This window comes from Crinia signifera, chromosome 2, assembly GCF_055691185.1.
Source record: "Crinia signifera chromosome 2, ASM5569118v1, whole genome shotgun sequence".
NCBI lineage: Eukaryota > Metazoa > Chordata > Amphibia > Anura > Myobatrachidae > Crinia > Crinia signifera.
Window position 1 is genome coordinate 348,774,299 of NC_139218.1, and position 13,721 is coordinate 348,788,019.

At 46.0% G+C, this 13,721-nt stretch overlaps 1 protein-coding gene across 1 annotated transcript in view; it reads left to right on the plus strand.

Moving 5' to 3' along the window:
* The first annotated feature begins 3,529 nt into the window (after positions 1–3,529).
* WDFY2 (WD repeat and FYVE domain containing 2) overlaps positions 3,530–13,721 on the plus strand; it is a 30,256-nt gene continuing 20,064 nt past the window's right edge. The window contains exon 1 of the mRNA XM_083169709.1: positions 3,530–3,622. Within this exon, the coding sequence (XP_083025835.1) occupies positions 3,563–3,622 (60 nt within the window). The 5' untranslated portion in view covers positions 3,530–3,562. The remainder of the gene's footprint in view (positions 3,623–13,721) is intronic.

Consider the following 13,721-nt stretch of genomic DNA (forward strand, 5'->3'; position numbering starts at 1 on the left):
AACGAAACCTGTAGGGAGGAATAGTGGGCAATGATCCATTGCCTCAGAATTCACTCCATGGAGGAGACTTTAGGGGTTATTCCGGCTGGTTTGCAAAGGGAAACTCTTTTAATGGGCAAAACCATGTGCACTGTAGGAGGGGCAGATTAGGGATGCCAATCCCAGGGCAATTTTTCAATCCAGGGATTGAAAAATGCTCAATCCTGGGATTGGCCTCCATGATTAAAAAAAAAAAAAATACCCCACGACCCTCCTCCCCAAACTGGCCGAACAAGGCAGACTAATCCCCAACATTTTCTCACTATCTCCCCGTCCCTGCACTGCGCTGTCACTTACATGATGGTGGTGACAGGCAGTAGCAGGACCATCTTCAGTGGACATGCGGCTTGGAGCTGCTTAGCAGGCGGGCGGACAGCTGGGTGCTGCTCGGCGGGCGGCTGGGAGCTGCTCAGCAGGCGGACGGGCGGCTGGGAGCACCTCAGTGGGCGGACATGTGGCCAGGCGAACAAGTTCAGAACAGTGTGCTGCAGTGGCATGACGGCGGCCAGGCTGTGCAGCGTGATGTGATGTCAGGGGTCACTCTGCTCAGCCCGGCCACCATCATGCCGCTACAGCACACTGTTCCAAACAGCTGTCTGCTGGCATTTTTACAATCGGGTACTAATCCCGCAATCCCGGGAATGGAAGGCTCGATCCCGGGATTGGCTTCCCTAGGGCAGATGTAATGTGCAGAGAGAGAGAGTAAGATTTGGGTCAGTTATTTTGTTTCTGTGCAGAGTAAATACTGACTGCTTTTCTCTTATACAGCAATTTAGATTTCAGTTTGAACACACCCCACGAAAAATCAAAATCTCTCTGCACGTTACATCTGTCCTAACTGCAGTGTACATGGTTTTGTCCATTAACCCCTTGAGTGGTATGCCCGGAAATTTCTCAGGGTCAGCTGCGCTGCCGCAGCGGGCTGTCCCGGAGAATTTCCAGGCATAGCACAAATATGAAATAGGTGCGCGCCAGTGGTGTCCAGGTGTGCACCACTGGCGCAGCACCTCTACAGCCCCCCCTCCCCAATCACTACCCCAAACCCCCATCACCTATGCTCCGGTGATCACACGCCGGAGCTCTTCTAATACTGCTCCCCCCGCCGCCATGCTTTTAGTAGCAGTGACGTCGGCGGCAGGCTCGGGGATGTTCGGGGCGTCTCAGGCACCCGAGTCCTCCCGAGCCGCCGCGAACATCCCCCAGCCTGCCGCCGATGTCACTGCTCAATGTGACAGAGGCAGCGGGGACGCAAGCGGCGGCAGGGAAGCTCCAAACTCCTGCGTACTAATGCCGGAGCAGAGGTGAGGGTAGGGTAGGCTTCCCACTGTGGTTGGTTTTGCTGGGGCAGGACAAACCTGCCCTGGTAGGTTTGTCCTGCCCCAGCAAAACCTACCACTTAAGGGGTTAAAGGAGGAGTTTGGTTTTATTAGGAAAATCAATGTAAATAGACCAAATGTATACGATCTACCACTTATGACCTGCACTCTACTGGCTTAGGGCCAGATGTATCAAGCTTCAAAAAGTGATAAAATGGAGAGTGATGAGCAGACAGCCAATCCACTTCTAACTGCCATGTCACAGGCTGGGATTAATAAATGACAGGTAGGAGCTGATTGGCTGGTGGTTTATCACTCTCCATTTTATCACTTCCTGAAGCTTGATACATCTGGTCCCTAATCACCAAAATAGTGTCACCCATTGTGTTTAGAAAATGTGTGCTTGCATAGGGCCTGACTTTGTTCTGCGCATGTGAAGAAGAAGGATGCTCACTGACCCCCCCCCCCCCTCCCCGACCACATCTGTGGTTGCCCTGCATTTCCTTAAATGGAGGCATGATGCCCCCATTTTCTGGGAGAGTAGACCAGCCAATGCTTTTTCTTCATCATGGACCACTCACATGATAGGGCATCCTCCTTTGGCATGTAAGGGGTTTGGGTCTCTTTAGGGACTGTCTGTGCTTGCGTGGGTTTCCTCCGACAGTCCAAAAAAACATACGGGAACTTTTTAATTAGTTTCTAATAAAATTGAGGGGGGGACGGGGACAGTTCTGCATTTTTTCTCAGCACTCCCACTAAACAGCCGGTCTCCACCCTAGACGCCTACTTACTGTAAATTACCACACGAACAGCTTACAAATAGAATAAATTGCAGCAGTTCATCCCAGCCGGGCATCGCGCATGAGCATTGTGGCTTATAAGCATGCGCAGTTCATTGACAATTAGCCACCGTGTGAATTCGCAACTGTACGATCAGGACTGAATTATCTCCCATGTCCGTTTGCCACACCCCCTTTTTGGAATGCATGCTTATGGCACAAAATTGTGTGTGTTTTTTTTTTTTTTTTGTTTTTTTTACTATGTCTGTGTGACGTGGTGCATCTTTAACTACTTGCACTGGGAGACATGACCCTGTTTGATATACAGGAATTCTAATTTACAAGTAAGACTACTAGTACAGAAACATTACTTCCCATGCGGTGTGATATGGGAGGTCCATGGGGGTGGGGGGGTGTGACATCAGCGATGCCTCTGGCTGGGTACATATCGTGTAATGTGAAACAAGCTTAAGCTATGAAATCTATATGAGCACATTAAAAGGGGGTGGGGGGTTATATTGCATAATATGATATGTTAAAATTAGTATTTTTGCGTATGTGTTTTCTAATAGAGGTTAGAGAGTATTACAGATGAGCTTAACAAATGTAAATCAAATACTCTTTGCGTAATTTTATACAACATGTCAGTCTGTTTTCTGTCCTTACAAGCCATGGTTCTATATTCTTGTAGTGCAGGTTTGTTCTCCAAATGAACAATGTGGAGTATAGGGATGATCTGCAAAATCTAGCTGCAACTGTGAAGCCATTTACAAATGTTCCGTGTTCTGGTGCCCATACACGGTGCGATGGTCGCATGCGCTTTAAACCTTTTAGTTCAAAACGCATTGCATGTAGTTCAAATTGCACCGTGTATCTCTTTGGCTTGTAATGCGATGTGTGCTCCCACGCATTGCATATCGCAAAGTACAAGAAGTATGTGCAGGCAGTACTTTTTGTTCTAGATTGCATCACATCTAGTTTTAAATTGCACCCTGTTTTAGCATATTGTATGTGATTTGAACTAGATGCGTAGAGATCTAGTACAAAATACACATTGCACATATCGCACCGTGTGTGGGCACCTTTTCTTTAATAGATTTGATTTCCTTCTATTTCTTTGCCAAGCCATAATGCAACCTAGCGGTTGGGGGGGGGGGGGGGGGGGTGGCTACTGATCACTGCCCTTGTCCCATTAATCACCAATGGTATGGATGCTGTAATCAGGAGATGTTACAGTAAGCTATACAGCTGTAGCACATAGAACTCCCTAGGATACACGGACAGGAATGTTTAGAAAGCTACTTCTGTAAAATCCATACTTATGGCAGAGACACTTCAGGTTTCTCATCAGTTGGCATTGGGCATCTGGGAAACCTCTGCCTTGTTAACGTCACCACATGTTCATATCTTTCAGCTCCATGTTCATGCATGTCTTTTAACCCGGAAACCCGGAGGCTGTCCGTAGGTCTAGACAATGGTACAATCTCAGTAAGTACTATGTTTATTCGTTTTCCATGTAAGCTGATCAATGTAAATGTACACATTTAAGTGGAGTTTGAGGAAAAAGAGGGAACACGTACATGGGTGTCCCAATTATTGCAAATAAACATGAAACCTATCAGGGTATGGTATATTTTGTCAATGTTCGTGATGACGACATGGTCATAATGTTGACATGCTTGGCTTTACAACATTGACCACATTGAACCTTCATCTTGTCAACACTGAAGATGTATCCACATGATTTAGAATGATAAAAAACATCCTTGGTGGTCTAGTGGTGAGTTACCTGTTACGGCAGCTCCAGCGGTATCTTCAGGGGCCAGCGGCTGGTGATGAGGGCGTCCATGTGTGTGTAGTGCCAATCGTAGCTCTAACCTCCCCTAATGTAGCCTTACCCTAACCCACTCCGTAGATCAGGGATGAGAAACCTTCAGCCCTCCGGCTGTTGAGCACATCCCAGCATGCCCTGCTACAGTTTTGCTATTTGGCCATGCTAAAACTGTTGCAGGGCATGCTGGAAAGTGTAGTTCAGCAACAGCTGAAGGGCCAAAGGTTCCCTATCCCTGCCCTAGATAATACCCCTACAGTCCCCTCCAATAGTTTTACCCTAACCCACCCACTAGTACTTAACCTCCCCTTCTGTAGTCTTAGCCTATCCCCCGTAGTATCTACCCCTAATCTTCCCTCCCGTAGCCGTACCCTAACCTTTCACCCTAGTATCTAACTTCACCTTCTGTTGTCTTATCGTAACCTTCCCTCTCATCCCTAACCCTCTCCTCCCATATCTAATGCTGGGTACACACCAGGACGACTAGGGCCCGATCCCCTCAATCTAGATCCAATTCCGACCAATTGGATGTAGATTGTGTGGTGATTGGGCCCTTTTCTGTCCTGGTGTGGACCGATACCGATCCGATGCGCGGTCCCGCGGGTCGGTCGGTCGTTATTGAGATCCTACCTGCTGCAGGTAGGATCTGAATGACGACCATACAGCCGGGTGCGGGTCGCCATCGGATCGGACCCGCTCACGGTGCACATCGTGAGCGGGTCGTGCCCCCCCCCCCCCCCCCCCGCGTCACCGTGAGCGGGTCGGACGAGACACTGACGACCCGCTCACGATGTGCATCGTGAGCGGGTCGTCGTGGTGTGTACCCTGCATAACCCTGCCGCTATTATGATGTTGACATTGACTTCATCCCACCTACCATGCGTAACAACAGATGCAGAGAATTACCTTCAGGACCTAAAACTGATAAACCGGTGCTACTGTGTATTGTTTGCCATAAATACTGCAGCACAGAGAACAATGAGCACAAACTGTGTCACGTCCGTACATAAAGGATAAGAAGGAATATACTGCGGTTTCTCAGAAACTGTTTTTCTTAGGAGAACAGAATAACCACAAATTGTACTTGTAATGTTTGCCCAATGTCACTTGATTTCTGTGTCCCTTAGTGGCCTTGGTTAGGAATAGGTTTTGTACAGTGGAATAGTCAGGGAAACAAAGATGCAAACAGACATGGAAACAATGCAGGCAGCCTCTTGTTGCAGGCAGCGTGACCTACATGGGAAAGTAACCCTTCCTCTGTGTGCCGTGTGTATTACTGAGCCAGCCTGTCTCACTGGGTGAGCGGTCCTGCATGGAGCACTAGGAGGATGCTTTTTATCTTTGTTTTACCACTCTCTTGGTAATAAGAGGTTCTTTATGAAGTCTGTGAGTAAGAATCAAGCACAAGGCATATGGCTGTTCTTACAGGGGAGAAGGGTGTGTGCTGGAATATTAATTACTAAGGGCCTAATTCAGAGTTGATCGCAAAGCACTTTTTTTCTTTTCTCAAATGGGCAAAACCATGTGCACTGCAGGTGGGGCTGTTATAACCTGTGCAGAGAGAGTTAGATTTTGGTGAGGGGTTTTCAAACTGAAATCTAAATAAAAAAATAAATCGGCCAGTATTTACTCTGCACAGAAACAAAATAACTCGCAAAAATCTGTGCTCTGCGATCAACTGTGAATTAGCCTAAACATGTACCAAAAAATTGAAACCGTGGAGACTTATCCCATGGCAATTCTATGTCTCCTTTTTATAAACTGCTTTTCTTTCTTTCTTTCTTTCTCTCTCTTTCTTTCTTTCTTTCTTTCTTTCTTTCTTTCTTTCTCTCTCTTTCTTTCTTTCTTTCTTTCTCTCTCTTTCTTTCTCTCTTTCTTTCTTTCTTTCTCTCTTTCTTTCTTTCTCTTTCTTTCTTTCTTTCTTTCTTTCTCTCTTTCTTTCTCTTTCTTTCTTTCTTTCTTTCTCTCTCTTTCTCTCTCTCTCTCTCTCTCTCTCTCTCTCTCTCTCTCTCTCTCTCTCTCTCTCTCTCTCTCTCTCTCTCTCTCTCTCTCTCTCTCTCATATGAGACTGATTTATCTGGTATGTGTCACAATCCATTAGCTGTTTGGGTACTCTTTACCTAGAAGGGCGCCCGTCGTGGTGATCGCGGGTACATTTATGTCTGGCCGCGACGCGACCGACGCGATGCCCGCGATTTCCCATTGAAACCCATGTTAAACATGGAAATCGCGTCGCGGCCGTCCATAAATGTACCCGCGATGCCCGCGACGCGATGCACCCGATTTCCCATAGGAATCAATGTTAAATGGCCCGACCGACGCGATTTTACTGTTAAATGCCTCAATGGACCCGATTTGGCCATAGGAATCAATGTTAAATGGGCTACAGAGCCCAAATAGGCACAATTAACCCTTAAATGTCCCCCCAAATTTTTAACGCCACCCCACGATCCACGCCAACCCGAAGCGTGGCGAGCGCAGCGAGCCCGCGAGGGGCGGCGGTACGCGTCCTCCGACCTTTTCATGCCCTACTATCCACTAGCGACGCGGACACCTGTGAAGCCCGCGAGGGGACGCGTTTACCTGTGAAGGTATCCGCGTCCCCTCGCGGGGCTCGCTGCGCTCGCCACGCTTCGGGCTCGGTGGCTCGCTGCGCTCGCCACACTATTCTATTCTCACTCCACGCCCTAGTGGATAGTAGGGCATGAAAAGGTCGGAGGACGCGTACCGCCGCCCCTCGCGGGCTCGCTGCGCTCGCCACGCTTCGGGTTGGCGTGGATCGTGGGGTGGCGTTAAAAATTTGGGGGGACATTTAAGGGTTAATTGTGCCTATTTGGGCTCTGTAGCCCATTTAACATTGATTCCTATGGCCAAATCGCGGGCATTGAGGCATTTTACATGAAAATCGCGCTCAATCAGCCTTTTTTTAACATTGTTCCCTATGGGAAAATCGCGGGTAGCAGATTTTTATGTACCCGCGATTTACCCGCGATGGCCGCGATGCCCGCGATGACCGCGATTTTTACCCCCGACGCTTCCAATCGCTGGCGCCCATCTAGGTAAAGAGTACCGCTGTTTGTTTCTTTTAAATATAGCATATATAGGTGATGAGTGCCAATGTTGCTGTGAGAGATCCACTAAAAATGCCAACATCGCTCACAGCAATTGTTTTTTTGCTCACAGCAATTGTTATTTTAGTATAAATCAGGGGTCCTCAAACTATTTGCTCTTGGACCCCATCAGACAATGACAATAATTACAGGACCCCAGCAAGTTACTGCAGAAGGTCATCACGTCACATGTGTAGTCAGCAGACAGCACATACATGACAACATTGTGGAGCCACAAAATGATGGGAGGAGTCTAATATACCATAACTCATCACATCACACATGTAGTCAGCAGACAGCACATGCATGACAACATTGTGGAGGCACAAAATGATGGGAGGAGTCTAAAATGACAGACAATTCAACACTTGAATCACTGACAGAGATTAGAATAGTCATCAGCCTGATGGTCAGCAACATGGGAGTCATGACCCCATGCTGAGAAGGTTGGGACCCACTTTGGGGTCAGGACCCACAGTTTGAGAACCACTGGTATAAATAAATACAGACACAGCCAAGTGAATTGAAGTTTACTTAAAAAATATTGCACCCAAAAAAAAAGAACAGTCTCTTTGGCACAGGCATTTTTACAGGATATTTTGAGGATCTCTCACAGCAATGTTGGCACTCAAAGGGTTAAACCTTCTGAAGAAGGTAAGTGAGAAAACAGGTTCAACACCTCTCCCCCTTCTTTCTTTGCCCAATATTTTAGACCAGGAGTTCTCAAACTATTTTGCTCTGGAACCCACGTCAGACAATAAAATTATTACACATGTGTGGTCAGTGAAGTGACGCTTTTGTGACTGGGAGGCAGTGGGTAATGGGGGGGGGTGGAAAAGAGTGACAGGTGGATGGAAGAGGAAAGCAGTGGGTGTTTACTTCATGAGTTATACTATGTCCCCCCTCCACAGACACATTAGCCTGATGATCAGAAACCTAGAGTAGTGACCCCATGCGGAGGTGGTCAGGACCCACAGTTTGATAACTGCTGTTTTAGACCATTCACTGCTTTGTTTTGCTATTGCATGAGCATTGAAAGTAATGGCCAAGCTTCCCTATGTCACTGCAGCTGTTCAGCTTCCACTTGACCTTTAATCTGGCATTGTGCCCCGATGCCTGTGCACTGCACCCCCCTCTACAATGCTGTGTTTGTTACCTCTGTTTGAGCTACTGACCTGAGAAAGTAGACGTCAGACGCATGAAAACAATGTGCGCCCTATATAATAATTTTTATTTATAATATGTTCTTTTTCCAACATGGAGCTTATTTGTCCCATCCTCTTTTTATACATTTGTACCAGCATACACTATTGTACTAGTAGCATACGTTAATTAATGAGTATGTCTTGATGTGTTGTCAACCATTGCATTTGCCATCTGTGTGTAAATTCCCTGAGTTTCATTTAAATAAATAAAAAATACATCCGGACTCTGCCGTTTTGCAAGGCAGCAGAATACAGATTTCAGTGATGGAGGAAACTTGAGGCAAATCTTTTACGGATGGACATGTGACCGCAAATGCAACAACTGATTGGATAAATGTGGCAAGCAGGCTCTAGGACTCCACTTCTGATCTCTCCTACCTCCCAAACTACTGTGTATTGGAGAGCTGCTGTAGATGTAGTTAGAATCTTGGATTCTAACTAGTAGTTAGATCGCTCAGCACACATCACTGTGCTGAGCGATCTTGCAGAGCATCCTGAGCGATCTAGCATTACAGAACATCCCCCCCCCCTTGTGTAGGTCCCTTTCCACTTTTACTGCAGGTTCCCTAAAAAAAAATCCTGCCAGCACAATGAGGTAACCTATGCACTAAACTTGGGTTTGTCATATGGCAAAAGAATCTAGCAATTTGTGTCCTGTTCTTTTCTGTTTTGCCTGTTTCTTTGCAGCTTTCAAGATATGATGCCGTTTACAGAAACGGTTGAAAAATTCTTAAATGAACAATTGAATCTTTTTCATCTCGTTTGATCTAGTTACAGAGCGAGACTGAAACAAATTTAAACTGAAAAAACATATCGGGCCTAGACCAGTCTATTGTGTAGCTGACGTGTGGGGGGAGAACTGCCAAATGGAGCCGTTTCCTGTAGCAACCAGTAACATTCTAGCTATAATTGTATCTAGTATTAAATAATTCGTTGCTATGGGTGATAGCGGCATTTGACGTCTTCAGAAGGTTATGCCTTTGGCAGTCCATATGCTCGGCAACTTAACCACAGCCAATTATATATCCGAGCATGTGATAAGGAGGCGCAGATGTACACATAAAATGATTTATTCGCGCACATCTGGCTATAGCTGTTGTGTTACACCTACATTTCTGCAATCATTCCTGCTATTCTTATTACTGAAAGCAATTTATTATAGAAAATAAACATTTAATAGCGGGTTTGACAACACAAAAAGCGGCATTAATCCCCCGGAGGGCAGACTGAACTAACAAAGAGTTCCGAGTAGCCTGAGAGGTATGGTGACATGGATTTCGGTGTTGGCAGGGTTACAGCTGTTCTGCCTCTGCTCCTATATGCATGCCTTATCTGTGTAACACATCCCATTGATAGTGATCATTGATTTGGTATCCTAGGATGACTGTGTTGTCATTCTATCCCTGTGTTGCACAGGACAGTAATATTCTGTAATGTCAGTTGCAGTACTCGCTGAATTGTACATTCAGTAGTTTAGATGTTTGGTCAATAATAACTTTATTTGTCAAAAGCTAAGTATATAAAATTGTATGGATACATAGAAACCTAGAATTTGACGTCAGATAAGAACCACTTGGCCTATCTAGTCAGCCCATGTATATACTAGGTTTTTACATTTTGTGGTACTTGTGTAGTATCACGGCGCCCGTCGCATTGCATACCACTAATTAAGGTATGCGATGGACCCGATTTGAGGCTTTTCCCGGGAAGAGTGTACAATTTTAATATCGCGTCGCATCGCATGCCATTATAATGGCATGCGATGCGACGCAACGCGATTTCAATGTTAAATACCCATCCAGACCCGATTTTTAATTGTATCCCCACCCTGATGGGTAATGACAATGTTAAATGCCCCCCCCATTGTTAACGCCATCCCACTATCAGCGCTAACCCGAAGCGTGGCGAGCGACGGCGGTACGCGTCCTCCGACCTTTTCATACCCCCACTATCCACGTCAGCGTGGAGTTGATTTTATATAGTGTGGCGAGCCACCGAGCCCGAAGCGTGGCCAGGGGACGCGTAATACTTGTGAAGTAATGCGCGTCCCCTCGCGGGGCTCGCTGCGCTCGCCACGCTTCGGGCTCGCTGCGCTCGCCACACTATATTAAATCAACTCCACACCGACGTGGATAGTGGGGGTATGAAAAGGTCGGAGGACGCGTCCGCCGACCTTTTCATACCCCCACCATCCACGTCGGCGTGGAGTCGATTTTATATAGTGTGGCGAGCGACCGCACCCCTCGCAGGCTCGCCACGCTTCGGGTTGGCGTTGATAGTGGGGTGGCGTTAACAATGGGGGGCATTTAACATTGTCATTACCCATCAGGGTGGGTGTACAATGTAAAATCGGGTCTGGGTGCATGTACAATTTAAAATCGGGTATAATCGCGTCTCATCGCATCCGATCATATGGCATGGCATGCGATGCGATTTTTTTGGTTGTACAATGCCATGCAATGGAAATGGGGGGCACCGTGATGATACACAAGTACCCATTTTGTTTTTGGAGACAATTAACCTACCAGTATATCTTTGGATTGTGGGAGGAAACCGGAGATCTCACAGGTAACCCACTCAAGCACAGGAATGATATGCAGACTCCACACTGTGCATGGTGCCTTGGTGGGAACCGAACCCATGATCTTAGTGCTATGAGCAAGTAATGCTAACCATTACACCAGGCATGTCCAAACTGTGGCCCTCCAGCTGTTGTGAAACTACACATGCCAGCATGCCTTGCCATAGATTTGACATTCCCTAATACCTAAACTGTGGCAAGGCATGATGGGACTGTAGTTTCACAACAGTTGGAGGTCCATAGTTGGACATGCCTGCATTACATGATCTAATATCCCAGCACACAGAATCCCAACGGCCAGAATGTCGACAGCGGCATCCTCACAGTCAAAATCCAGACAGATTTAGTAACTTTCACCCTAACCATCCCCCTCCCACAGCATAACTCTAATGCCTGTTACACACCAGAACGATGCATATCATAAGAGGATGTGTGGGAGCACATGATCTGCACACAATCTGAATCCGATCCGATCTCGACCTGTGCCCAGCTGAATGGTCGTTTCCAGATCCTACCGAACTGCGGGGCCGCACATCGGATCGAAATTGGATCAGAAATGGCCTAAAACATGTACATTTTACATACAATCGGTCGAGATTGTATCTAAATTGGGTGTTTTGAGGCCAAATCGTTCTGGTGTGTACCCTACATAAGTCTGCCCCCAACCCCCAGTACTTTACTTCAGAATCCATAAGGCTAATGCTGTCGGCATTCTGACTGCCTGGATTTTGTAAAAAGGGAACATGTTGCTAATCCTTTCCAGTGTCATTTCATCTGCCCCTGCATAAACTCTTCTTAACTGTACAAAACGTTGATATTCAGGATATCAACATAGTGAGATGTGTCAACATTGTGAATGTCGACCTAGTGTATTTTTCAGCCCTAATTTCAACCTAACTCCAGTATCATGGACCTTCTAACAGTGGGGTAGATGTATTAAGCAGTGGTAAGGGAGAAGTGGCCAATGGCAACCAATCAGCTGCTCTGTATAATTTTATATTATGCAAAAGATAGATATTACTTCAGTGCTGATTGGTTGCCATGATAAACTTCTCCTCTGGCTTACTTCTCCTCCCTTATCACTGCTTCAAACATCTACCCCTCAGTTCTGGCATACTAGAGATGAGTGGGTTCGGTTTTACTAGGATGTTATTATTGCAAGTTAGAATTTTTCTGATTGGCTATCGACTGTCATGTGTTTTGGATAGCCATTAAGAGATTCAAGTAAAAACAAACCCACTCATCTCTATAGCAAATATGTGGCTCTCCAGCTGTTGTGAAAGTACAGGTTCCAGGACACCCTCCTACATGGTGTGACTCAGTTTCACAAAAGCCATGTGTTGGCCAGGCCTGGTTTACATTATCAAATGTCCCCATACTAAATGTTGTAATTTAGCCATTGGTGTTGACCGTTTAGCCATTGGTGTGGACATAATGACTGTATGTTCAGTAGACTGACATTCCCCATTCACTAGTGCGATGTTGGCCCTTTTCATCCAATTCGAAGGCATTGGGCTGAAGAGTCAGAAAAAAAGGGCCCGAATTGCATGTGTTTAACATCCGATCCAAAGAGTGGTCCCGTGCGCATTGTTTTGGAGCCTTTTGCCTTCTATTTATATTACGTAATTTTGCCACTCCTATGGGCCAGATGTACTAAGTGATAAAATGGAGAGTGGCCCCAGTGATTTGTAGAGTCCTGCCCTAATGAGTTTATGTACTAAGCCTAGGAGTGGATGAAGATAATGAACCAGCCAATTAGCTCCTAACTGCTAAGTTACAAGCTGTGTTAGCAAAAAGACAGGAGCTACTTGGTTGGTAGTTTATCACTCTCCATTTTAACACTTTTTTACATCTCGCCCTTTGCCCTCACTGTGTGACATTTTATAAGGTTTTGTTTTTTATTTTGAGTCCTTTTAAACTATTTTTTTATGATTTACTGCAAATTATTTATTTGCCCTAAACAGGGTTACCTACCCTCCCAGAATGGCCGGTAGGGGGATCCCTGATGGTAAGGGAGCCTCTCGGCCATTCCGGTAGGGTAGGCAAACCCCACAAATGTGGGCAAACCTCCCAGATTCCCACGGACCCCTCCCCCAGATCCCCTCCATTTCCCCGGCCGTGACTTTTAATTATAGCCATTTGCAGCTTTTGTGAGTGTGGGGGGGGCTAATGATGCAAATCGATCCATTTTAGCCACGCCCCCTCCATGAGGGCCCACAAATTGCCGGGCTTCTTCAGGAGAGACTTTAAAAGGAGGAGGTTATATTCTCACCACTGTGCCATCATATGCTTGAGCCTCTGTCTGTTTAGCTATTAGACTGTGGCAGGCAACTATACCTGCTTTCCCTGCAGAGGACTACAGGGACATGATACATGGTTAAATAGTGCTGAACTTGCTATTTAACAAACAAAAACTGCTGCTTTAATTGTTTCCTGCTGCCAGAGAGAAACCATTGTGCAAATGCTAATTTTATGGAGGAATAAAATAAATTTATTGGGCAGCTATAAGGTTCTTATACAGTTCCTTTTCGCACTATGCTATAATCAGTATGCGTGTAACACAAATCTCTGTGCCACTAAGAACTTATGGTATCAGCATGCAATGCAGCTAAACACTGATCTCTCCTAAACAAACCAATATCCACAATGACACCATTATCCAAGCCAGGGTCCGATTGGCAGAGGCCCCCATACACTAGTGCGATTTGGCCTGATTCCACGCATTCTGACGCATCATGCTGTGAAATCGGGTGTTTTCGTATTTTTGTCATTCGCTAATGTAAAATAACATTAGTATTTTGTGTTTTATGACCATAACAACCTGTCGTATTTGTATTTTTACAAAAATACTAATTAATAC